This window comes from Pan paniscus, chromosome 19 (assembly GCF_029289425.2).
Source record: "Pan paniscus chromosome 19, NHGRI_mPanPan1-v2.0_pri, whole genome shotgun sequence".
Classification (NCBI taxonomy): Eukaryota; Metazoa; Chordata; class Mammalia; order Primates; family Hominidae; genus Pan; species Pan paniscus.
In genome coordinates, this window is record NC_073268.2 from 11,247,263 (window position 1) to 11,273,834 (window position 26,572).

A 26,572-nucleotide genomic window follows, 5' to 3' on the forward strand; every position below is an offset into this window, starting at 1 on the left:
TCTTGATCTTCTGACCTCGTGATCCGCCCGCCTCGGCCTCCCAAAGCGCTGGGATTACAGGCGTGAGCCACCGCGCCCGGCTGACCAAAGGTTTCTTGGTGCGCATTCTGCTTCTGTGGAATGAGCCAGGAGCCAGTTAGGCCTGATTTGACATCTGATTTCCGGAGGAAAACCCAGACTCTGCCCTGGGCAACAAACTGAATCCTGAACTTGAGGTCACTGGGCAGGTGTGAGGAGCGGAGAGCAGCAAGAGTGAAAGGGAGGCCTGTGGTCATTCCATACACACAAGAGATCAGTTCCTCCAAGGTCAGGGGACAGAGAGCACAGGGATCCAGCGCCAAGCGCAAGGCCCCCAGAGGAAGCCAGAGAGTCGGGGAGGGGGCGGGGGGATCGGTCCTAGCAGGTGGGAAGGATTCTGGGACCAGACCTAAGGGATCATGAGCACAGCTGCTGCAGGCAGAAGGGCCCCTGGAGAAGCTGGGGACAAGCTGGAATAGAGACTTCATTGCGGGAAGGGCTGTCAGGGAGGCCTCCTGGGGTGGAAGAGGGTGGTCAGGAGGCTCCTGGAGGCCGCGCGGCCCCGGGGGTCCAACTCACCTGGGGCCCGGCCACCGCGCTCTCGACCGCCGCCTCTGCCCGCGCAGCGCGGGCACAGCTTGCCAGCACTGCGAACCCGGATGGGTCGTCGGGCGCGGCCCTCAGCAGAGCTGCCTTCACAGATGTGGTGCCCAGGTCAATGCCGAGGGTGATCGGCGGCGCAGCCATCATCTCCCTGACCCGCGTAGCTCCAGTCTGCAGCCAGCGGCCCCACAAGTCCGCGCTCTTCGCCCAGGGGGGCGGGGCAGGGGCGGGGAGTCGCCTGCCAATCTTTCAGCCACACCCAACATGGAGGCTTCTTGTCTTCCCACTGGCCGGGGAAGGCGAGCTTCACGCAACCCTCGCGGCGGGCCCCGGCTATAGGCGGAGAGGCGGCGGAAGGCGGGACCTAAAGGGGGCCCCGCCCCACGGGCTCTGATTTCCGCCCAGTGGAGGGCGGTCTGAGCTTCGCTCACGAAAGGAGCCGGGAGGCGCTGGCTGCTCCAAGAGCCTCTGTGTCCCTGGCAGCGGACCTCATCTTCCCTCACGCCGGAGCCCCGATCCCTGCGCCCCGGCCCGACCCAGCTGCGCTCTGTCCGTCTAAGACGCGCGGAAACTACAACTCCCAGAGCTCATCTCGCCGAGATCCGGCCCCACGAGTCAGGCGGCGGAGGTCAGGTGACAGCGGACCCGCCTCTCCCAAAGTCTAGCCGGGCCGGGGAACGCGGTGCATTCCTGACCGGCACCTGGCGAGGCTCATGCGTCCCGTGAGGGCGGTTCCTCGAGCCTGGGGGCGCTCAGGTGAGAGCGGGCGCGGCCTCCCCTGTTTCCCAGGCGGGCCCCTTGAGGCACAGCAGGTCAGCGAGGCAGCCTGCCGGGGGTCCAGCGCCCTCAGCCGCGGCGGGCTCCGTTCCCCGCCACCAGTGCTGGCCTCGCGACACGGGACAACCCCCGGGTGGAAGGGCCCGAGCGGTGGTCAGCCGAGGCAGGGACAGCGGGCTGCCGGGGTGGGTGCCGTTCCCAGCCCCTTACCTTCTGCTCAGTTGCCGCCTGGGTCTGGGTTGGGGAATTTGCAGATTGCTTTGGAGACGCTGAGAGAACCATTGCGAGAGCGCCGGTTGACGTGCGGAGTGCGGGGCCCCGGGGGACTGAGCAGCACGAGACCCCATCCTCCCCTCCGGGTTTTCACACTGGGCGAAGGGAGGACTCCTGAGCTCTGCCTCTTCCAGTAACATTGAGGATTACTGTGTTTTGTGAGAGCTCGCTAGGCGCCCTAAGCAACAGAGGTAACCACTTTATATCCTTGTTTCTCAACCTCGTTATTCCTACCCACCCCCTCCCATAAAATTTAATACTACTAGTACGCTATGTATTTGTTTATGTGGCCACAAACCATTGTAATAGCTAGATTTCTTCACTACCACCCCAAGCCAATTTTTTTTTTTTTTTTTTTTTTTTGAGATGGAGTCTGCAGCCTCTGTCATCCAGGCTGGAGTGCAGTGGCGCGATCTCGGCTCACTGCAACCTCCGCCTCCGGGGTTCAAGCGATTCTCCTACCTCAGCCTTCCGAGTAGCTGGGACTACAGGCCTGAGCCACCATGCCCAGCTAATTTTTGTATTTTTAGTAGAGATGGGGATTCACCATGTTGGCCAGGCTGGTCTCGAACTCCTGACCTCAGGTGATGCGCTCACCTCGGCCTCCCAAAGTGCTGGGATGACAGGCGTGAGCCACCGCGCCCAGCCTACCCCCAGCCAATTTTAGTCCCACTTGACAATGCGTGCTTTACATCTCCTCATTTAAGTCCTGTGAGGTAGTTACCACCGTCCCTGTTTGGCACCACGAGGTCACATAAGTAATAAATAGGTCAAGCCTGTCTCCAGTGCACACAGCCCTTGCCACTATTTGTGTGCCCTCTCCAAAAGCAGGAGACCCAGGGAGTTCCAGGTCGTAGAACAGAGGACAGGACCAACTCATACCTGGCAGACAGGAGCTGCCACACTAGACCCCTAGCCCCAGGTTGCTCCTGGGAAGGGACTGAATGGGTGAGAAGCCTTCTTGAAACATGTGACATCTGAATGAGGCCTGGACAATAGTTAGAACTTACATAGGAAGGGCACGCCAGACAGAGCCCATTGTCAGGAGATACTTCATTTCTATCTTGTAGCTTTCACAAGCCACTAGTTGTATGTAATTATCAAATTTTTTTTTTTTTAATTTGAGAAGGAGTTTCACTCTTATCACCCAGGCTGGAGTGCAATGGTGCAATCTCAGCTCACTGCAACCTCCACCTCCCGGGTTCAAGCGATTCTCCTGCCTCAGCCTCCTGAGTAGCTGGGACTAGAGGCACATGCCACCATGCCTGGCTAATTTTTGTATTTTTAGTAGAGACGGGGATTCACCATGTTGGCCAGGCTGGTCTCGAACTCCTGACTTCAAGTGATCCAACCGCCTCGGCCTCCCAAAGTGCTGGAATTACACGCACGAGCCACTGCGCTCAGCCTAATCTGATGTTTTTTAACATTTTAATTGACTTAACTCTCAATGTCGTTTTGTCTCTGCTGGCATCGTTCCTCCAGGGGTCTCAGCCTTTGAGGCTTGGGAATGTTTGCTGACCAAGTCTGTGAGTTTGAGAAGCTGGTTAGGCCTGATTCTGCATCTAATTTCTGGAGAAAAACCAGACTCTGTCATGGGCAACAAACTGAATCCTGAACTTGAGGCCACAGGGCAGGTGTGAGGAGCGGAGAGCAGCAAGAGTGAGAGGGAGGCCTGTGGTCATTCCATACACGCAGGAGGGCAATTCCTCCAAGGTCAAGGGACAGAGCACAGGGATTCAGCGCCAAGAGCAAGGCCCCTAGAGGAGGCCAGAGAGTGGGTACGGGGTCATTCCCGGCCGGTGAGAAGGGTCTCAGATGAGGCAGACCTGCAGCAGGCAAAGAGAGAACCCTGGAGGAGACGGGCCAACAGAGGTCAGACAGCTGGAGCAGCCAGGGAGACTTCTTGAGGAGTGTGTAAGGGAGATGTCCGGAGATGCTGGAGGCCTTGGGGAAACTGAAATCAGAGTGGGAACAGGGATGTCTCCACACAGACCTTACCCAGAGCTCCCCACAGTTTGCAGGAGGCCCGCGAGACTGTGTACTGAGGCAGCACAGAGACCAAGCTACAGAAATCCATGCCGGCCTGCCTGCTCTTGACCCACTGTTCACCTGCTGTGTGTTGGGTTTACAGGAATGCAGCTCCCCATCTTCCACACTAAACCAAGGAGTTGCTCTGGGGCTCATCCCTCCCCGAGTCCTCCTTGTGAATGACCCCAGCCAGTCCTGGAATGGTGACACTTGTCAAATAAAGTCTTGACAGGCATGGTGACTCACACATGTAACCCCAGCACTTTGGGAGGCTGAGGCGGGCGGATCACTCGAGGTCAGGAGTTTGAGACCAGCCTGGCCAACATGGCGAAACCCCATCTCTACTAAAAATACAAGTTAGCCGGGCATGGTGGAGGGCACCTGTAATCCCAGCTACTCAGGAGGCTGAGGCACAAGAATTGCTTGAACCCAGGGGGTGGAGGTTTCAGTGAACTGAGTTCACACCACTGCACTCCAGCCTGGGCAACAGAGCAAGACTGTCTCAAAAAAAAAAAAAAAAATTTAAATATGTATATTTAAAAAAAATGTTTTCTTAAGTCTTAAGGGTCAGTTGGTGTCATCAGCCCTTAGACTCTTATCCCAGGACAGGAAAGGAAATTAATTTCCTTGAGGTTTATAGGTTCACAATGTCAAATATCTGACCACAGTTTTAACAACTTTTGGAGAAAAAGAATCTCAAGCCAGTAAAATTGCATTATTTCTTTCTGCTAACTAAGTTTTTGCAAAAAGCAATTGAAGAGGGAAAAATTCTGGTCTTTGTTCACTTCCTCAGGGGGGCACTTTACACAACCCATTTGTCTGCTCGGAGCCCGTTTCCCCTGTATATGAAAGAAAGATAAGTCCTCTCTAGGGTGTCCCTCTGAGGCTGTGATGCAAAGCCCTGAGGTCACAGCTGTCAGGTGGCGGTCCTTTATGAGCCATCCATGCTCCAGAGGGCAGATTGTCTACAGGGAGCTGAGCTGATTCAACATTCCCCTGAACTTCTCTCTTGCTGTTTTTCTTCCTAGTTCTGAGAAATCGAGAAACATGATAAGGAATTGGCTGACTATTTTTATCCTTTTTCCCCTGAAGCTCGTAGAGAAATGTGGTAAGTTTAGAAATGACACGTCAACTTTGTAAAGAGGGAAATGGTGGCTAGAGGAAGGAGTAATCTGATCTGTTTGTTGCCAAGGGTTTAGAATCATTCAGACCACATGTCTCTGTCTGCCTCTTGGCCATGTGGCCACTGGGGTGGTGGAGCAGACCCAGGTCTGGGATCCAGGTGTTTGGCAAAGAGCCAGATAGTTCCACATATAATTGGCCTTCTGCCCTGGTATCTCTGTACCTTTCTGTATCAAAGTGAACAGTTGGTTCTTAAAGTCAGACTATGCAGCTGATTCTCAAAGTCAAACGGTAGAGCCCCAACAACCTGGGATAATATCTTAAAGACTGGCTCAGGCTGGAGCAGTGGCTCACGCCTATAATCCCAGAGCTTTGGGAGGCCGAGGCAGGAAGATCTCTTGAGGCCAGGAGTTTGAGACCAACCTGGGCAACGTAGTGAAACCCCATGTCTACTAAAAAATAATTTTTAAAAATTAGCCATATGCAGTGGCTCGTGCCTATAGTCCTAGCTACTTGGGAGGCTGAGGCAGGAAGATCGCCTGAGCCCAGGAGGTCAAGGCTACAGTGAGTTATGACCACACTACTGCACTCCGGCCTGGGCAACAGAGTTGAGACCCTGACTTTAAAAGAAAAAAAAAGAAGAATGGCTTATGCCTCTGCCCTGCGGACCTCACAGAGAGAGTCTTGGGTCCTGGGAAACACTGGGGAAGCAGAAGAGGTGGCCACCCTGTTGTACCCGGTTCTGCCAGGCACAGATCACCTGAGGAGTCTGCCCAGCATCCCCTTGTAAGATGAGAAAACCTGTCCCTTAGAGAGGGGCTGAGGAACAGGGTGCAACAGCCCAGCAGGGCTAGGGGTCAGTTGGAACACAGGCTGGGATGGAGTTTACATGTCCTTGTAGGAGGACTGACCTTCAGTGCAGGCCTCTTTGAGGCCCGTGCCCTTCTAGCAATTCTCCCACTGCCCAAAACATCTCTGGAATTCCTTCCATAAAGAGCCATGTTTAGCACTTCAAAGGTGCCGGGCCCATTCATTTGATCCTCAGCTTGCCTCTTGGGTCAAATACAAAAATCAGATATATATATATATATATATATATATTTTTTTTTTTTTTTTTTTTTTTTGAGACAGAGTCTCACTCTGTCGCCGGGGCTGGTGTGCAGTGGCACGATCTCAGCCCACTGCAACCTCCATCTCCCGGGTTCAAGCAATTCTCCTGCCTCAGCCTCCCTAGTAGCTGGGATTACAGGCACCCGCAACTACGCCCAGCTAGTTTTTTGTATTTTTAGTAGAGGTGGGGTTTCACCATGTTGGCCAGGCTGGTTTTGAGCTCCTGACCTCGTGGCTCACCTGCCTCCCAAAGTGCTGGGATTACAGGCATGAGCCACCGTGCCTGGCCCAGATACCTTAAATTCCTATTTCAAGTGAACCTTGACAAACAATACAAATCCTGCAGAGGTTTCCGCAGAGCCTAGCACCATTGCCGTTATCTGGCCTCTTGCATCTCTGAGGAAACAGTGGTCACGTGATCATCTCTTCCAGGTTTGTTAAACAATCAGTAATGTTTGTAGTCACACCTTGTGGATAAGCAATTTCCGGGAAAGGCAGGTCTTTCAGACCCTGGAACCTGGTGTTTCTTAATACAGACGTCAGAACCCTGTCCCCACCCTGTAGGATCAGACTTTGTAAGACTGAGGCTGCAGCATGTGTGTGTGCCCAGGAGTGTGCGCGCACGTGTGTTTGCCTGGGCCTGTGTGTGTGTGTGTACCCGGGCGTGCATGTGCGCACACATGCGTGTGTGTGTGTGTGTGCCCGGTCGCTCATACATACTCTTTAAAGCCCCATTAGTAATGCTAACACGCTCCCCTAGGAGAAAAACAGAAAATCCAGCTACCACCACTCCAGTTACCCAGAGGGGAAGCAGGCCCAGAGAGGGTAGAAGGCTTCCCCAAAGTCACACAGCTAGAAAGTAACAAAGCTGGGACCTGCATAGGATCCCTGCTGCATGAGATCACTTTGCCTCCTTTCCTGAATGCCATTAGAAAAGAATGGGCCAGGTGCTGTAGTTCACGCCTGTAATCCCAGCACTTTGGGAGGCCAAGGTGGGTGGATCTCTTGAGGTCAGGAGTTCGAGACCAGCCTGGCCAACATGGTGAAACCCCGTCTCTACTAAAAATACAAAATTAGCTGGGCATGGTGGCGGGCGCCTGTAAGCCCAGCTACTTAGGAGGCTGAGGTAGGAGAATCGCTTGAACCCGGGAGGCAGGAGGTTGCAGTGAGCTGAGATCACGCCACTGCACTCCAGCCTGGGTGACAGAGCAATTCCCCATCTCAAAAAGAAAAAAGGAAAGAAGAATGGAAGCCACCATAAAATCAAGTCACTGGAATTGAATCTCCAACCTCATTCTGCCCTTGCTGTTTCTTTCTTCTCTTTGCTTTGGGTAGTAATTATGAAGGACCACAGATGAGATGATTGGCCTTCAGACTTGTCTGTCTCTGACTTCTCTGGGTGGAATCTTGAGGCAGTGCAGCCTCATGGCAAGAACCTGGGCTTTGGACTAGACAGGCCTAAGTTTGAATCTCGCCCTCACCATTTTCAAGCTGTGTGGGCAAGAAACCTTTCCTCTTAGAATGCTCAGTTTCCTGAAATGTAAAATAGGAATAATAATGCCCACCTCGGCCTGGCGCGTTGGCTCACGCCTGTAATCCCAGCCCTTTGGGAGGCCAAGGAGGGTGGATCACAAGGTCAGGAGATCGAGACTATCCTGGCTAACATGGTGAAACCTCGTCTCTACCAAAAATACAAAAAATTAGTCGGGCGTGGTGGCGGGCGCCTATAGTCCCAGCTACTCGGGAGGCTGAGACAGGAGAATTGCTTGAACCCGGGAGGCAGAGGTTGCAGTGAGTCGAGATCGTGCCACTGCACTCCAGCCTGGGCGACAGAGCAAGACTCTGTCTCAAAAACAAACAAAAAATGCCTACCTCTCACTTTTGTAATAATTAGAAAATGGGAGCTCGGTGTATAGCAGAGTAGCTGGTATTGGGTAGGTGCAGAGTGGGAGAGAGGCCTATAAGAATTAATTTTAAAAACCTGGCCAAGCATGGTGGCTCATACCTGTAATCCCAACACTTTGGGAGGCCAAAGAGGGAGGATCACTTGGGCACAGGAATTTGACACCGGCGTGAGCGACATAGTGAGACCCCATCTCTACAAAAAAAAAATTTTTTTTTTAAACGGATTCTCACTCAGTTGCACAGGCTGGAGTGCAATGTGGCGTGATCTCAGTTCACTGCAACCTCTGCCTCCCGGGTTCAAGCGATTCTAGTGCCTCAGCCTCCCAAGTAGCTGGGTTTGTAGACGTGCGCCACCACATCGGCTAATTTTTGTATTTTCAGTGGAGACAGAGTTTCACCATGTTGGCCAGGTTGGTCTCAAACTCCTGACCTCAAGTGATCTGCCCGCCTCAGCCTCCCAAAGTGCTGGGATTATAGGTGTGAGCCACCGCACCCGGCCAAAAAAATTTTTTTTAATTAGCTGGGCGTGGTGGCACATGCCTGTGTTCGTAGCTACTGAGGTGAGAGGCGGCAGTGGTGGGAGGATGGCTTGAGCCTGGCTGGGTCAAAGCTGCAGTGAGCCATGATCACTCTCTTTAGGAGGAACTCAGGATGGTGTCATGACTCATTTTGTAAATCTGATACAATGTAAAGATTTTAGACTGGGGGGGCCAGCTTCCTAACTGCCTCCCGCCTTGGGCTAAAAATATCCTGCAGTTCTCATGTGATGATAATAATAGTAACAATTATTTAGCATCTGGGCTTTGTGGAAAACATGTTACAGGCATTGCTACATTGTATCTTCACCATGACTCATTCAGATAGGTCTTGGTATTCTCCCCATTGTACAGATAAGGAAATGGAGGCTCAGAGAGGGTAAGTACCTTACCCATGGTCACACAGCTAGGAAGTGTCAGAGCCAGGATGGAACTGTGTGACTTTGGAGCCCAATATCTCAGTTGCTGAGCACCTCAGTTTTCTGTGGTGCTAAAGAAGGAGGGAATAAACATTCTCTGGTCTGGTTCTTGGAGTGTTCACAAACTCCTATTTTATTTTTTTATTTTATTCTATTTTGTTGAGACGGAGTCTCACTCTGTCACCCAGGCTGGAGAGCAGTGGTGCAATCTCAGCTCACTGCAGCCCCCGCTTCCTGGGTTCAAGTGATTCTCTTGCCTCAGCCTCCCGAGTAGCTGGGATTACAGGCGTCTGCCATCACGCCCAGCTAATTTTTTGTATTTTTAGTAGAGACAGGGTTTCACTATGTTAGCCAGGATGGTCTCTATCTCCTGACCTCGTGATCCACCTGCCTCGGCCTCCCAAAGTGCTGGGATTACAGGCCTGAGCCACCGCGCCCGGCCTAATTTTTTGTCTTTTTGGTAGAGATGGGGTTTCGCCATATTGGCCAGTCTGGTCTCCAAATCCTGACCTCAGGTGATCCACCTACCTCGGCCTCCCAAAGTGCTAGGATTACAGGTGTGAGCCACTGTGCCCGGCCCTCAACCTCCTATATGCAAAGATTGTAGGAGCTCTGTAGCCATGTAGATCTCCCACTCACCTTGACTTCCACTACCTCTGGCAGAGCCCTAGGGATCCAGAGTCTGGCTGGCCGCCCAGCATCACTTTCAGCATCCTGTCCTGAGCAGTGGCTGCTTGTGGGACTTGCTTATCTGGCATGGTCCTCAGCTCTAGGCAGAATTGAACTGGTGGTACAGGAAGTCCCAGCTATGCAAGCCCAGAAGAAATCCTCAGAATGACCTCAGAACAGTGAGCCTGAAAAAGAAAGGCAGAGTCGCCACAGCGGCTTCCAGGCCCTGAGGCTCCACATAAGGAAGGGACTGCCTTTTGCCGCTCTGAGCACCTTGGCCTCTGCAAGGGCCAGGGGACATCCTGTTCTGAGGAGCCCAGCCAGCAGGGGACTGGAGATTGTGGACTGTGAGGACCTACGGACTTGGGACAGAGCTTCCATCTGCATTCACATGTGCTGAGCATGGAGAAGGCAGCTCTCAGGGTCTGAGAGGCTCTGGGTAGCAGAGCCTGGCCTGGCAGGGCAAGCTTCAGGCTGTGATCTCCTTAGAGGAGATGAGGTTACAGAGGAAGAGAAACTACCAGGTAGGAGTATTGAGGCGGAGAATCAGAGGTCAAATTGGGTAACTTTAAGTTTCCTTCCGGGCCAGGTATGGTGGCTTACACCTGTAATCCCAGTGCTTTGGAAGGCCAAGGCAGGCGGATCACCTGATGTCAGGAGTTCAAGACCAGCCTGGCCAACATGGTGAAACCTCATCTCTACTAAAAATACAAAAATTAGCCAGACGTGGTGCTGCATGCCTATAATTCCAGCTACTTGGAAGGCTGAGACAGGAGAATCACTTGAACCCAGGAGGCAGAGGTTGCAGTGAGCAAAGATCATGCCACTGCACTTCAGCCTGGGCAACAAAGCGAGACTCTGTCTCAAAAAAAAAAGTTTCCTTCCAACCCAAGCATCTAAAATTTCAGATCTCAATTCATCTGCCTTTGAGGGGTCTGAGTGACAGGGTCTGGGTGGGGGGAACTGGGCCTGGGGGTCTGAGTGATGGGGTCTGGGTCGGGGAACCGGGCATGCTGGCAGCCTCTGCCGTTGAAAGACGCTCCTCATCACAGTCATGCACCTGCTTCCCCGCCCGGCCTAGAGTCATGATCATAACCCCCAGGCTGTGTGTAACCCTGAAGGCAATCAGGCAGGGGAGGCGAGATGGCAGGTGTGGCATGAGCCTTCCAGCACCCCTGGGAGCAGAGGCTGGGAAGGGGCTGCACAAAGAATACAGGAAGCACACAAAGAGAAGCTTACTCAGTCCGGTGCTCTGGGCTAGTTGGCCTTGCAAGAGGGTTTTCTTTCTTTCTTTTTTTTTTTTTTTTTTTGAGATGGAGTCTCGCTCTGTTGCCCAGGCTGGAATGCAGTAGCGATCTCAGCTCACTGCAACCTCTGCCTTCCAGGTTCAAGCAATTCTCTGCCTCAGCCTCCAAAGTAGCTGGGACTACAGGTGCATACCACCACACCCAGCTAATTTTTTGTATTTTTAGTAGAGACAGGGTTTCACCATGTTGGCCAGGATGGTCTTGATCCTCTGACCTCGTGATCCACCTGCCTCGGCCTCCCAAAATGCTGGGATTACAGGCATGAGCCACCACGCCTGCCCAGTTTTCTTTCTTTTTTTAAGAAAATATTCTGTAGAAACAGAGTCTTTCTGTGTTGCCCAGGCTGATCTCCAGCTCCTGGGCTCAAGCAATCCTCCCGCCTTGGCCTCCCAAAGCACCAGGTTTATTAGCGTGAGCCACCACGCCCAGCCCCAAGATGGTTTTCTAAGACCCTAAGACCCAGACCTGCTTCCTCCCTCATCTGGGGGGCTTGTTTGTCAACTTGATTCTGAGTTAACAGCTTAATGCCAAGAAGAAATCTCAGAGTGAAACAACTATGCACCCTTCTTCCTCCAGTACCCCGCAGATAGTCAGCCCCAGGAAGGGGACCAGTGCCAGGGTGAGCTGGGTTGGGAAGGGACCCCAAAGGGCTCGTTAGAAACTCATTAGCTGGGCCCATATGTCTCTCTGAGAGTGCAGGAAAGGGGCTGGCCCAGTTCTTCAGGGCCATTTTGACTTCATGAACAGAGGAGACCCCTGTGCTTTCATCTGAAGAGGTGGTTCACGGCTGCCTTTTACACTCCCAGGTCGCGCTGGAATTCCCCTGTAATGATTTTTGGGTTCCATGGTTCTCTAACAATCTCTGGGTAACTCAGCCGCAGACTCTCAGAGCCTGTCATCGCAGGGGGAGGAGGACGCTCCGGCGTTTCTTGCTCAGGCCTGTTTTCCTCCATCTCTGTCTCTGGCAGCAGGTGGAGAAGGAAGCTAACCAGGGCCTGTGTTTGCAGTCCCATCACAGAATAGGGCTTGTCAGAGAGTCAGAGCTCAGGAGTTCAGATGTCAAGGGTTTCGGCCCAGTTTTCTGTCACAGGCCTGAACTCTGACCCAGTGCCTCATGTCATTGATTTGGGTCCTTCCAGAGTCAAGCGTCAGCCTCACTGTTCCTCCTGTCGTAAAGCTGGAGAACGGCAGCTCGACCAGCGTCAGCGTCACCCTGCGGTAAGTTCCCGGGCCCGGCGCTGTGCTCAGCTCCGCTCAGGCCCCGCAGCTGGGTCAGGGCTGACCCCTGGCTCAGTCTGTTCAGATTTCAGATGCGCTATTCTTGCCTCTTACCTGTAAGACAAGCCCTAGAAAAAGGGACGGTGCTAGCCCCGGGCTGCAGGATGGGATCGCAAAGGCTGACCCCCACCCTGAGTCCTCACTTTCCCTGGCAGGAGAAGGAAGGGGTGCTTCTCCCAGAGACGTGCGTCTTTTCCCCGCATGGGAAGAGTCCTATGTGACCGGTGTTGAGGCCAGATTTCAAAGCGATTCTTTCTAAGACTAAGTATTTGAAGAGAGCCCTGAAGGTCAAGGGGCAGGGGGCTGAGCTGCTGGTTGGCACTTCTGAGGTTGCTTTCAGAAGCAGGAGTGGCCACGTCGGGTGAATGCCGCTCATGCTGGGCCTTGTCTGGGAGTCTCACTTGCTGCCACCTGCTGGCTTAGGCACAAACGTCGCGAGCTAGGCCAGTCCGTGCCAGGGAGGCTGCCTCTGCCTTCTCTGCTCTTAGCTGCTTTGTCCTTCGCTTGCCTCCCAGCCGTGAGGATTCCCTGATGAAGAAGACCTAGAGCCCTCTCCTTCTCTCTTTATGCCTTTCCCCCTTCCTCGCCTCTCCTGCGAGATCTGGCCTGAAAGCAAAGCTTTGGTTCCGAGGCCCCTAGCAGGCCTGCCATTCCACTCCCAGCTCCTTCTGTCTCTGCACACCCTCCCCCTGCAAATCTTACAAGTCATCTCTTACCACAACTCTCCAGGCCCCTGGAGCGGCTTCCCACTGCCTTTCAGATTAACTCCAGGCCTCTAAACCCAGAGCCAGCGCCCAGAAGACGGCTTCCAGCCAGCACATCTGCCTTCTCCCGTCAGATGCCTCTCCCAGCTTTCCAAGTCCGGACTGCTCCCTCCTCATTCCCTGCCTGAGCCCTCTCCTCCTTCAGTCAAATGCTGGCCCTCACACAAGGCCCCACTCAGACCCGACTCTCTGGGAAGCCTTTCCCACCGGAGCAGGGAGCCACGGTCCTGGGCCTCCAGATGCCTCATTTGTCATTCACACCCACTTTGCTTTCTTCTCTGTTCTCACCCTACCCTGAAGGGACAGACACCTGGTCTCCTGATTAAGACAGGAAGGCCTACGGGAGCACGGTTTCCACCTGGCTACCCATCAGGGTGGAGCACATAGCATTTCCTAAGCCTAACTGCTTGAGAGTTGAAGGCCAGATGTGAAATCCAGAGGGTTGGTTGAGATCTCACTGTCCAGCTTCTCAGCAGTAATTAGACTCTTGTCCTCCACAGGCCACCATTAAATGCAACCCTGGTGATCACTTTTGAAATCACATTTCGTTCCAAAAATATTACTATCCTTGAGCTCCCCGATGAAGTAAGTAACCAATCTTAACGGATGGGTAGGGAAATGCTAGGTAACAGAACACATTTGAATTAAGAGCTGGTGGAAACAGGTCTCCTAGGCGGCCCCTGTTCCATCAACCTAGAAATCTGTGATTTTGGCTTTGTTGGTCTCTTTTGGGGATGAGTATCACATGCCATTAGATGGAATTAAGAAGGTGATAGTGAGGAACCTGAGGCAAAAATGGTTCTGGGAATGTAAACGTTCTTACCGGGAGTGGTGGCTCACGCTTGTAATCCCAGCACTCTGGGAGGCCAAGGTGGGCGGGTCACCTGAGGTAGGAAGTTCGAGACCAGCCTGGTCAACATGGTGAAACCCCATCTCTACTAAAGTAAATACAAAAATTAGCCAGTCGTGGTGGCATGCACCTGTAATCCAAGCCACTTGGGAGGCTGAGGCAGGAGGATCACTTGAACCCAGGAGGCGGAGGTTGGGGTGAGCCTAGATGGCCCCACTGCACTCCAGCCTGGGCGACAGAGTGAGACTCCTTCTCAAAAAAAAAAAAAAAAAAAGTTCTTACAATTTTCAAGGCCTGGCTGCTCAAAGGGCATTCAAGGACCAGAGAATTGGGCTTCCTTAGGAACACAGCGTCTCAGGCCCCATCCCAAACCTACTGATTCAAAGTCAGCACACTAGCAAGATCCCCAAATGGTTTGAGTCCACATTAAGGTTTGTGAAGCCTCATTCTGAGACACCATTGGTTGGGTGTCATTTCCAAAAACCAGTGCCAGAGGCCGTGTGATCTAACAGCGATCATTACCCGTAGGTTTATGCATGTATCTATTTGTGTGTACCCTGCTTCCACCTTACTGAGAATTTGAGCCAGTTGCTTTTCAATTAGATAAAAAGCATCCACAGAGGAGGTGGTAAATAAGGGTTTAAATAACAAGATGAACGCAAGTCACTCAGGGCGCATAACTTCTGGAGAGCTATTGTACAACTTGGCGATATAGTTAATAATCATGTATTACTGCATGCCTAAAAACTGCTAAGAGATTAGATCCTAAATGTTCCCACCACAGCTGGGTGCAGTGGCTTGCACCTCTAGTCCTAGCCACTCACGTTCGTAACAACAACAAAAAAAAGATAAGTATATGAGATGATGGATATTAATTAGCTTGATTTAGTCATTTCACAATGTATGCATACATCAAAGCATCACGTTATATACTGCAAATATATACACTTCTTATTTGTCAATGATACCTTAATAAAGCTGGTGGAAGCAGGAGGAGAAGAATGCAGGGATGAGATCAGTAGCCATGAGGCACATCGAGATGGGCTGCAAATCAGCTCTGAGCCCCCTAGGAAGCAAACAGGAGTGAAACACGATCAGTCTCCAGCATGTGGGAACCTGTGATCTGAAAAATATAGCATCTCTGGCTGCAGAGATGTGCACCTGTAATCCCAGCTACTTGGGAGGCTGAGGCAGGAGAATCACTTGAGCCCAGGAACTCAAGGCTGCAGTGAGCCATGACTGTACCACTGCCCTCCAGCCTGAGTGTTGCAGCAAGACTCTGTCTCTAAAAAATTAAAAATAAAAATAAAATGTTTAAAAATAACAGCATTGCTGAGAGGGGATCTCGGAGTGTTCAGCTAAGAGGACCCCGCATGAGAGGGAGCTCTCCCTGCTGGTGAGCACCTTGTTAGTGCCATTTCCCACACCTCCCCTCTCACCCAGGGTGTGAGGCCAGCATGCAGAGCCGGTGGGTTCCAACAGCACAGCCCTCTGATCCACAGATTAAATTCTGACTCTGGGAGGAACAGATGCTGATTGCTTCGTTTCGGGCCAAACATCTAAGTCAAAGTGTCATCTTTTTATTTTTATGTATTCATTTATTTTTTATTTTATTTATTTGTTTAGAGACAGAGCTTCACTCTGTCGCCCAGGCTGGAGTAAAGTGGCACAATCTCAGCTCCCTGCAACCTCCGCCTACTGGGTTCAAGCGATTCTCCTGCCTCAGCCTCCCAAGTAGCTGGGATTATAGGCGCCCACCACCAGGCCCAGCTAATTTTTGTATTTTTAGTAGAGATGGGGTTTCACCATGTTGACTAGGCTGGTCTTGAACTCCTGACCTGAGGTGATCCACCCACCACGGCCTCCTAAAGTGCTGGGATTACAGGTGTGAGCCACTGGCCCGGCCATTGATTGATTGAGACAGAGTCTCACTTTGTAGCCCAGGCTGGAGTGCAATGGCACGATCTCAGCTCACCGCAACCTCCACCTCCCAAGTTTAATCAATTATCCTGCCCCAGCCTCCCGAGTAGCTGGGATTACAGGCACACACCACCACACCCGGCTAATTTTTGTGTTTTTAGTAGAGATGGGGTTTCACCATGTTTGCCAGGCTGGTCTTGAACTCCTGGCCTCAGGCGATCCGCCCACCTCGGCCTCCCAAAGTGCTGGGATTACAGGAGCCACCACGCCTGGCCAAAGTGTCCTCTTTTTAAAATCAAAAAAGATACCAAACAAGCCTTGGCTGTAGGAGTCCTTGAACCTGAAGCACAAACAGATCCAGCAAATCCATGGTGTCAGTCAGGGTAGCAGTGACCCTCGGGGCCAGGGGAGGCTGGAGGAAGCAAGCAGGGGTTCCGAGGACTTGGGAATGTTTCATTTCTTCATCTGGGAGCTGGATGCATTCAGTCTGTAGACATTTCATCAAGCTGTGATGTGTGTACTTCTCTACCTATATGTCATAGTTCAGTTTTTTAAAAAGTCTTCAACAGTGAGAGGCCGGGCACGGTGGCTGACATCTGTAATCCCAGCACTTTGGGAGGCCGAGGTGAGCGGATCACCTGAGGTCAGGAGTTCAAGACCAGCCTGGCCAACATGGTGAAACCCCGTCTCTACTAAAAATACAAAAATTAGCCAGGTGGTAGTGGTGTGTGCCTATAATCCCAGCTACTCAGGAGGCTGAGGCAGGAGAATCACTTGAACCCGGGAGGCAGAGGTGGCAGTGAGCTGAGATCACGCCACTGCACTCCAGCCTGGGTGACAGAATGAGACCCTGTCTCAAAAAAAAAAAAAAAAGAAAAGAAAAGTCTTTAACAATGAGAGTCACACCATTGGTGTGAGATGGCATTGATGGGCACCAACCTACCTTTTCAGGCTCCTGCCTCACTGGCCCTTCCCCACCCACCTCTCACCACTCCCCTCTACTACCCGTGATGCTGGAAGCCTCTGGTTAGAACATGGGAGTTGAGTGGTCTAGGAGCCAGGCCTATGAGCCTTGGGTAAGGCACTTCACCCCAATATAGCACCGTCTCCTTATTCGCAGCTGTACAGCGAATAATGTTTACTTGACAGCCTTGTGAAGATTAAAAGCACGAGCAAGTATAAAATGTCTAGGATTGACTGGGCACGGTGGCTCATGCCTGTAATCCCAGCACTTCGAGAGGCTGAGGCAGGCAGATCACCTGAGGTTGGGAGTTCAAGACCAGCCTGGCCAACATGATGAAACCCAGTCTCTACTAAAAATACAAAAATTAGCCAAGCATGGTGGCAAGTACCTGTAATCCCAGCTACTTAGGAGGCTGAGGCAGGAAAATCACTTGAACCCGGGAGGCAGAGGTTGCAGCGAGCCGAAATCACGCCATTGCACTCCAGCCTGGGTGACATGAGCAAAACTCCATCTAAAAAAATAAAAAATGTCTAGTATTGTCCCTGGCACATAGAAAGCACTCAGTGAAAGGTAGCAATTATCATTTCATTCTGTCTTGTATCGGTCAATCGACCGATTTTCTCCCTGCCTAGTTCCAGAAGGGATTTAGTGGCCACTTAACAAATATGCAAGCAACGTTGCAAGGAATATCTGTTAAAAATAAGAAAAAGTGAGTGGCAGGAAAATAAAAGAGCCAGGAGTGGCACACGTTATGAAGATGTACCTTGCGAGACGTGGACCGTAAGTTGGACTCCAGGCTTTGCTGCAGCCGCTATACCATTTCAGTTGTCCTGCCAAAGCCCCTGATTTCTGATGCTAAGAACAAGAAGGCAGTGCTTCAAGGGTCCTCATTAAGAAGCCACTGCAGGGTGCGGTAGAGCGCCTGTAGTCCCAGCTACTCAGGAGGCTGAGGCAGGAGGATCGCTTGAGCCCAGGAGTTGGAGTGATCAGTGAGCTATAGTCGCACCACTGCACTCCAGCCTGAGCTACAGAGCAAGACCTGCCTCTCGGAAGGCCGGGCACGGTGGCTCACGCCTGTAATCCCACCACTTTGGGAGGCCGAAGCGGGTGGATCACCTGAGGTCAGAAGGTCGAGACCAGCCTGGCCAACATGGCGAAACCCCATCTCTACAAAAAATACAAAAAATTAGCTGGGTATGGTTGTGGGCACCTGTAATCCCAACTACTTGGGAGGCTGAGGCAGGAGAATCACTTGAACCCTGGGGGCAGAGGTTGCAGTGAGCCGAGATCATGCCACTGCATTCCAGACTGGCAACAGAGTGAGATTCCATCTCAAAACATATATAATAATAGGAAACCACTGCAATCTAATGAGCCAGATCCTCACAGTACCTGCAATATGGGTGGAGTATTATCCAGGGAGCACAGAAGCTGGGGACCAGGGGAGACAGCTGGGTTCAGTAAGGATATCATCCTGCTCCCCATCACTGCAGCAGGATTTAAGAGTCTCAGGAAGCACTGGGTGCGGTGGCTCACACCTGTAATCCCAGCACTTTGGGAGGCCAAGGTGGGTGGATCACTTGAGGTTGGGAGTTTGAGACCAGGCTGACCAACATGGTGAAACCCCGTCTCTACTAAAAATACAAAAATTAGCCAGACGTGGTGGCACACGCCTATAATTCCAGCTACTCGGGAGGCTGAGGCGGGAGAATCGCTTGAACCCAGGAGGAGGAGTTTGCAGTGAGCTGAGATCGCGCCATCGCACTCCAGCCTGGGCAACAAGAGCGAAACTCCATCTCAGGGGAAGAAAAAAAAAAAAAAAAGTCTCAGCAGGCATGCTTGGGAGATCAGATGTTGCAGGCAGGCCTCCAGGTACTTTTCCTTGAAGCAGAGCATTTGCCAAATATTGCGGAGCAGCAAGGGTGAAAATGCCCTCTTTGCCAAGTGCCTCATGTATGTGCCTCTTCTGCTTTGTCACTTGGCAGCCAGGCTGGCACAGGGCACACATGGTTTTGTGGACATGGAGGAGCCCAGTGATGATGGAAGTGGAAGTGATGGTATTGTAGTATAGCAGTGGCCCCGTTTGCCGTGCACCAGGCTCTGTGCTGTCAGCTTTCTGAACATCCTGTCATTCATGGCAGCCCTGAAGGGTAGACACTTTTGTTAACTCGTTTTACAGATGAGCAAACTGAGATCAGAGCTTGAATAACTTGCCCAAGGTGACATGTCCAGTGAGAGGACGAGAGCCATCCCTCCTTCCCTCAGAGATAAGCCAGGGGAGGGCATGAGGACAAGTCCATAGCTCTGCTCAGAAAGTCTCACCCAGGCCAGGTGTGGTAGCTCATGCCTGTAATCCCAGCACTTTGGGAGGCCGAGGTGGGCAGATCACCTGAGGTCAGGAGTTCGAGACCAGCCTGGCCAACATAGTGAAAGTCCATCTCTACTAAAAATTCAAAAATTAGCTGGGCATGGTGGCACACACCTGTAATCCCAGGTACTCAGGACTCAGGAGCCTAAGGCAGGAGAACCGCTTGAACTCGGGAGGCAGAGGTTGCAGTGAGCCGAGATCACTCCACTACACTCCAGCCTGGGTGACAGAGCGAGACTCCGTCTCAAAAAATAAATAAATAAATAAAAAGGAAAGTCTCACTCAGGCCAGGCGTGGTGGCTCACGTCTATAATCCCAGCACTTTGGGAGGCTGAGGCGGGTAGATTGCTTGAGCTCAGGAGTTCGAGACCAGCCTGGGCAGCATGGCGAACAGGAGATTCAAGTTGGCTGGTGGGCGCAGCGTCTCTCCTTTTGCTTAGTAAGCTCTTGGAAGGTGAGGCTGCGGGTGATGCGTCCCTCCGTTCCCTAGCGTGTTACATAGAGCTAGATGCCAGCGGGGTCCTCAGTAACTGTACATGGCATCGGATTGAACCTCAGTCTTCCTAACAGGTCGTGGTGCCTCCTGGAGTGACAAATTCCTCTTTTCAAGTGACATCTCAAAATGTTGGACAAGTTACTGTTTATCTCCATGGAAATCACTCCAATCATACCGGGTAGGCTGGCCTCAGGGCGTGCGGGCCTCACGTGACAAGAAGGGGGCCGTGCTGGGCACGTGGGAGTCTCCTTCGGAAGCCCAGCCTCAGCTCATCCCGGTCCCCAAACTCCTTTCCAGCCCGAGGATACGCTTTCTTGTGATCCGCAGCAGTGCCATTAGCATCATAAACCAGGTGATTGGCTGGATCTACTTTGTGGCCTGGTCCATCTCCTTCTACCCTCAGGTGATCATGAATTGGAGGCGGAAAAGGTAACCCCCTGGGCCGTATGTGCAGGCTCTCTCGGGGCCCCTAGGAGCAGGGCGTTCCAGCAAGGCTGCCGATAGCGCAGCCTCCGACGTCCCCTCTACCCTTCTGTCTGCTTACCCTTTCCAGAAAGTTGTCCCAGTGCGAAGGCTCGGAGAGCTGGGGTCGGATTCCCGTGCTGGGCGTTTCATCCCTTGCCCAGCTCAGCCCCACCCTGGGAAAGCAGGAAAACAGGGAAAAGGGGCTCCTTAGTTTAGTGGAGAATGGGCGGGGGAGGGAGGGCAGTCCATCGTGAATCTCCTCTGCGCTGGGTCCATCCGACCCTGGAGGATTGCGGCGTCAAGTCCTGTAGACTCGGTCTTTGGGACGAAGCTGTCCCACCTTGACTTGCAAGGACACAAGCTGTCCTGCAGTCACCCTGGCCACGTGGGCCTCCTGGGGGATGGCAAGCAGAGAGCCGCGAGGGAGACGCTTTCTTCCGGGGGCCTCCTGACTCCCCTCTGGAGCCAGGACTTGAGGGGCAGGGAGATCTTGGGCAGGGGAGGAAGGGAGGAGGGAAGTAGCTCTTTGAGAGGGCAGGGATTAGGTGGCATCCGTGGTGGTAGCAGGAGGGACCTAAGGACAGTACCCTGCTTGAGAAGGGCCGAGTCCTCCTTCCCTGTGGCCTGGGAGCCCTGTCCCTCCCATTCCCCACAGTGGTGCCAGTCCCTGGCCCTGCCATGCCCTTCCACCCCCGCCAGCCCTCACCCCCTGCCCTGCCCCTCCACCCCTCGCCAGTCCTCACCCCTGGCCCTGCCATGCCCTTCCACCCCCGCCAGCCCTCACCCCCTGCCATGCCCCTCCACCCCCGCCAGTCCTTACCCACTGCCCTGCCCCTCCACCCCCCACTAGTCCTCACCCCCTGGGGTCCTCACCCCTGCCCTGCCCCTCCACCCCTGCCAGTCCTCACCCCCTGCCCTCCCCCTCCACCCCTCGCCAGTCCTTACCCCCCGCCCTGCCCTGCCCCTCCACCCCCACCAGTCCTCACCCTCTGCCCTGTCCCTCCACCCCTGCCAGTCTTCACCCCCTGCCCTGTCTTGTCCCTCCACCCCCTGCAGTGTCATTGGTCTGAGCTTCGACTTCGTGGCTCTGAACCTGACAGGCTTCGTGGCCTACAGTGTATTCAACGTCGGCCTCCTCTGGGTGCCCTACATCAAGGTACGGCCTTGCCTGCCCTACATCTCTGCCCACATGGCGTGGTGGCCCGGCTGCCCCTCACCACCCAGCTTCTCCCACCCACCAAACAGGAGCAGTTTCTCCTCAAATACCCCAACGGAGTGAACCCCGTGAACAGCAACGACGTCTTCTTCAGCCTGCACGCGGTTGTCCTCACGCTGATCATCATCGTGCAGTGTTGCCTGTATGAGGTGAGACCAGCCCTGGCCCCCCACAGGCCACCCCAGCCAACACCCGCCACCCCACCTCACCTTTGACAGAAGACACGGCAGAGCCTGGGAAAGGAAGGGTGTGTGTTCATTCATCCAGGTCCTGTGCTGGGCATAGAAGACACCCATGAGTCCAGGCCCTCAGAGCCCCCCAAGTCTGGGGTGAGGGACTCAGGGAGAGGCAGTGCCTGGAATCAGGCTGAGAGCCGTGCACAGAGGAGCACAGACAGCTCATGGAGGAGCGCAAGGCCCTGAGCCCTGCCAGGGAGGAGGGAGGAGGGCACAGAAGGGAGGAGGGCGGAGGAAGACGCTTGGTTGGGCTCCAAGGATGAGTGAAGTTCCTATGGAGGAGGGGAGGGGCCAGGGTGGGCTCCTGGAGGGGTCAGGTCACAGAGGCCAAGGGGCATTTGAGAGGGACCCTGAGCAGGCGGGTGCAGCTGGGCTTCAGGGTGCCAGGAGGGGCAGGCTCCTGAGCAGTCAGGAGGGGGCCCGCATGCAGGCGGAGGCACCTGTATTCAGCTTTGTTGCTGGAAGCCATGGGTGTCGGCAGGGCAGGGCCCCACCACGGCTGGGTCCGGGGACCCCTGATATGACAGCTTTGCTTTCCCTTCTCTCAGGGAGTTCCCTTCACACTGTAAGGCCAGCCGGGGGCTGTCTGGCCCCACCCGTATGAACCTTCTAGGCTTTCTTAGCTTTTGGTGTGAAGCGAGAGTGAAGGTGGCCCACATTGCGCCCGTGTTCAGGGAAAGGCAAGGCGAGGGGACAGATTCCTGAGATCCTCAGGCTGCCGCCGGGTCGTGGGACGAGTCAGTACCTGGCTGGGAGAGGCACCAGGCCACCAGAGTTCGGAGCCCACGTCTCCCAAGTGAGTGCTGAGAGGCGCCCAGTTCTGCCAAGTAGGAACAAAGCAGACGGAGCTTGAGAGTCCAAGCAGCCTGAACAGGAGGCCCTGGCGATGAGAAGGTGTGGTTGGTGCTGGGGATGTCCAGCACCAGCCCAGGTGTGATGCTTTCTGTGGCCCAGATGTTCCCCTGCCACAACCCCAGTGCAGCCCCCACCTTGCAGGGGCTCCTTCAAGGCCAGGGTCCAGCCTCCGTGCCCCTCTCTAAGCCCGCCCTATCCGGGGCCGTCCGTGCTCAGCCCCGGCGTGGCCTCTGTGTGGGTCCACATCTCTGCCCTCCTCTCGCCCCCAGCGCGGTGGCCAGCGCGTGTCCTGGCCTGCCATCGGCTTCCTGGTGCTCGCGTGGCTCTTCGCATTTGTCACCATGATCGTGGCTGCAGTGGGAGTGACCACGTGGCTGCAGTTTCTCTTCTGCTTCTCCTACATCAAGCTCGCAGTCACGCTGGTCAAGTATTTTCCACAGGTACTTCCGGGGCCCTGTTCACATGGCCGGTGGCAGGAGAGGTGAGAGCTACATGGCCCAGGCCCTGCTCCGGTGGGGCAGCTCCTGCCGGGGTGAGGAAACAGGACGGAAAGCCACAGGGAGCCCGGGAGCCCAGCGGGAGCGGGGCGGTGGGGAGGCCAGCCTGCCGCTCTTCCCCCGGGCTGGAATCACAGGAGATCGCTAGCGGAAGCCCCTTGGACCCCACGCTCCCCTAAGCATCAGGTGTGCGGGTGGTTCCCCTTCTCCACACCCCAGCCTTTCCTGATGCCTTTGGCTCTGCCCTCACCACTGCCTCCATTTCCACAGCAGGACACTCTGGAGAGGTGAGGTGGGAGGAGGGAGCCCCTTCCTGCGCAGAGCTCAGCCCGTCCTATGAGCATAGCCGGTCTTCAGATCCGGGGACTCAGGGTCCAGCACATCTTGCCCCACAGCCTGGGACAGGGTCAGGGCTGAAGTTGCTGCACCCGGGGATCTAGGGCCTCATTTAACTCACCCCATTCCCAAAGGGAGAAGCCTTGTTCCAGTGTCCCCAGCCCTGGGAGCCTTGTGTTCTGTGAGCTCAGGAGGGCCAGCGTTCTGACTGGGAGGCAGGACTGGACTCTTAGGCTGAGCAGGACTAAGTTCTGTGGCCAAGGAGCCCGGGCGTTCCGGGCCAGGCCAGCCTGAACAGAGGCTGGGGCGGGACACAGGGAGGCAGTGAGGGGACGCGGCTGGTTGAACAGTGTTGAGCATGTTGAAGCTGGGAAGCTGGGGTCAGGTCCCGGGAGCTGGGGGGGGATTCCGAGGAGGGGAAGGTTTGGGGAAGTGGGCCCCAGACCCTGAGGGTGGGAGGGCTTGGGGCCAAGAAACCGGGGATGCAGAAGCCCAGGTTGGAGACGTTTGGAACTGCTGGAGGGGCAGCAGCAAGTACGGAAGAGGGTGAGCCGGGACACAGACAGGGACTGACTAGAGGCTCACTGGGAGGCCACCAGAGAGGCCAGGACCTCCCTCACGGGGGGAAGGAAAGGTCACAGCAGTCAGAGGACCCACAGGGCTCTGCAGCATGGGAGGACGTGGGGCACAGGCAGTCAGACTGGGGCGCATCCCCGCAGACCCGCCCCCCCCAGACCCAGGAAGCCCCGGCCAGGCCTGTGTGGGGCGTTAACCCCGCTCCACAGACGGGGAAACCAAGGCTAGGAGAACTGTCACTTGCCCAAGACAGCAGGCTCCGGTGATGGAGCCAGGATTCCAAACCAGAAGTCCCACTCCCACCAGTCCCTAAGCACATCAAGTCCAGGCTGAGTTTGGGGACAGCCTTGCCTGGAGGTGAGAAGAAGAATCATAGCTACAGGGAAAGTAGCACAGGGCCTTGGCCCCAGGGATGTGGAGGAGACGGGGAAGGCCGCATCGGCCCCGCCTCTGCTGGAGCTGTGAGGTGTGGGGGGCAGGGGGCCTTTGCTTGCTGTACATGCAGATGAGACGCCTACCCCCAGGACCACCCAAACTGTTCCTTGGCTGAGGCCTGTCATAGCCCAAAGGTCACCGTGTTCCTTGGAGCCAAGGCCCCAGTGGGAGGAATGAGAACCGCTTTTGTTTGGAGGGGCAGTCACGAGGCGCGTGAGGCAGCCGCCCAGCCCTCACCGCCCTCCGTCTGTCTGTCCGTCTGTCTGGCCCAGGCCTACATGAACTTTTACTACAAAAGCACTGAGGGCTGGAGCATTGGCAACGTGCTCCTGGACTTCACCGGGGGCAGCTTCAGCCTCCTGCAGATGTTTCTCCAGTCCTACAACAACGGTGAGTCAGCCAGCGGGCTGCTGGCCACCCTGCGGCTGGGGCATCGGGCGGGGCCAGCCTTCCCGGACCTTCCAGCCAGGGCCCCACCCCCACCTGGGATCCAAGCCAATCCAGCCCCCAAGGAGAGACCCACCTAGGGGCCTTCATAGCTGGAGGGTTTGTGGTCTTCTGGGACCCCCACCGCCCACCACCCCACATGCTCCAGCTGCCTCAGGAGCTGCCAACCTAACACCAGCTTCTGTCCCCCGGCTGCTAACAGACCAGTGGACGCTGATCTTCGGAGACCCAACCAAGTTTGGACTCGGGGTCTTCTCCATCGTCTTCGACGTCGTCTTCTTCATCCAGCACTTCTGTTTGTACAGAAAGAGACCGGGGTATGACCAGCTGAACTAGCACCCAGGGACCCAGTGTACCCAGCCCCTGGCCTCGTGCCCTGCTGGGGAAGGCCTCACCCAGCGAAGGCCGGAGAAGCGGTTGGGCCCTGGCACGCAGGGCTGGCTCAGTGTGCGGACAGAGGAGAGCACTCTGCTCCTGGGGCCAGAGGCCATTCAATAGCCTGCCTTCGTCCGGGCCCCTCCTGGGCCTCCCCGGCCAGGCACGTGGCACCGTTGCCTTGACGCCGCCATCTCTTTCCTTTAAGGCTTCAGGCAGCGCGCACAGGCTCTGGCAGCCATCTCAGGCAGGACTGGGCACCGAGCTTGCAGCCGAAGGCCTTGCCCCAAACTACCAGCGTTTCTGCAAGCAGCTTGAAGGGCTGACCTTGCAGCCGGGTGAGCCAAGGGCACTTTGCTGCCACCGCTGCGTTCCCAGAGACCAAGCAGCCCGGTGCCGTGGCCAGTGAACTCAGGTGCTGGTGGAGGGGCTAGGACTTTGGGGTTAGGCCGTGGGGCTCTTTCTCTGAAGGCCACTTTCCTGACCTACTCTCTGTACATAACTCAGCGTCCGCGACTGCAGTAACAGCTGGCCCTACCCAGAGTATTTCTGAGCCATGAGGGGCCCACCAGATTGGTTCTTAATCGGACTCATGCCCAGCGCATTAGCATAGTAACTCCTTTCAGATTTCTCGGAGGGACGTTTGGAAGTGGCTTACTCTCTTCTGCCCTCTCTCCTACCTCCACCTTCTCAGATGAGCCCCATCTGAGCACATCCAGCTGCTCCTTACCCAGCATCTGGAGTGCAGGACATAGCTCTCTCCTGCTACCAGTCTGTGCCTTAGAGGTCTGTTAGGCCTGCCAAACGGCGACCAGCTCCCCTGGAGCAAGGAGAGGCCCCTTCTGTCTCTTTCCCCAGACACCTACTTGAGACTCATCAATTTCTGGCCTGTTCAGGAGCCTCAGATAAGTATTTGTACTTGAGACCACCTCACACAATCTGTATGGGCCCAACCCTGATCTCAAACCTCCTTCCCTCTGCCCGAAGCTGTCATCCTTCCTATGGCAGGAGGGAGGGGGTCCCAGGACGTGCCTCATACATGACTTGAGCTTGTCAGTCCACTGAGTTTCCTTCTACGAGATCAACGCGAGGGGCCTGTATCTTGAATTAAAACCTACTCGCTTCCTTTCTGCACTCTGTGTGCTCGATACAGAAGGCAGGTGTGCTGGCCTTCAGAGCCAGGTGCCCTGCTCCCCTCGTGTAAGGAAGCGCATAAGGTTGTGAAGGTCACTGACCCGAGAGCGCTGCGTGCTGACCCCACACTTCACTGGGGAGCCCTCTTGGGTAGCGCGAGATGCCTACCCGCCCAGGGCCAAGTCAGTCTCCCAGGCTCCGTGTCTTCACGGTTACCAGGGCACGCCACTCAATCTGGATGTGAGCCGGGGTGGATGAGGTTCTGAAGGGCACACCAGCACTGGGAGCGGGGGCAGTCGGGGGCTTATTCTCCAGACGCTTCCTCTATCTAGTTGTAACAAACGTCAAAGAATGTCAGGTCTTGTTTCTGCAGAGCAGACTTTGGCCTGACGGGGCCCACAGACCTGTTTCACTTGCAACACCCAGTAAATGTGTTACTGGGTGCCCTACTTTAAAAATGAGAGATTTCAAATGATTGACTTTTCCGGCTGGGTGCGGTGGCTCACGCCTGTAATCCCAGCACTTTGGGAGGCCAAGGCAGGTGGATCACCTGACATCAGGAGTTCGAGACCAGCCTAGCCAACATTGCAACA

General features: G+C 54.6%; 2 protein-coding genes across 3 annotated transcripts in view; one reads left to right on the forward strand and one right to left on the reverse strand.

Moving 5' to 3' along the window:
• SHPK (sedoheptulokinase) overlaps positions 1-1,045 on the reverse strand; it is a 28,876-nt gene extending 27,831 nt beyond the window's left edge. The window contains exon 1 of the mRNA XM_003810234.6: positions 598-1,045. Coding sequence (XP_003810282.1) covers positions 598-768 — 171 coding nt within the window. The 5' untranslated portion in view covers positions 769-1,045. The remainder of the gene's footprint in view (positions 1-597) is intronic.
• CTNS (cystinosin, lysosomal cystine transporter) lies at positions 1,042-25,979 on the forward strand. Of its 2 annotated transcripts, none has more exons than XM_008962592.7 (12): positions 1,042-1,377; positions 4,728-4,807; positions 11,907-11,985; positions 13,310-13,394; positions 19,482-19,585; positions 19,705-19,836; positions 20,929-21,028; positions 21,118-21,237; positions 22,449-22,619; positions 24,296-24,413; positions 24,673-24,787; positions 25,054-25,979. In XM_008962592.7, the coding sequence occupies exons 2-12, from the start codon at positions 4,747-4,749 to the stop codon at positions 25,169-25,171; spliced, it is 1,203 nt and encodes a 400-aa protein (XP_008960840.1). In that variant the 5' UTR covers positions 1,042-1,377; positions 4,728-4,746; the 3' UTR covers positions 25,172-25,979. The 2 variants fall into 2 exon arrangements, with proteins under 2 accessions (XP_008960840.1, XP_063454932.1); XM_063598862.1 differs by lacking the exon at positions 1,042-1,377 and adding an exon at positions 1,725-1,862.
• The last annotated feature ends 593 nt before the right edge of the window (positions 25,980-26,572 follow it).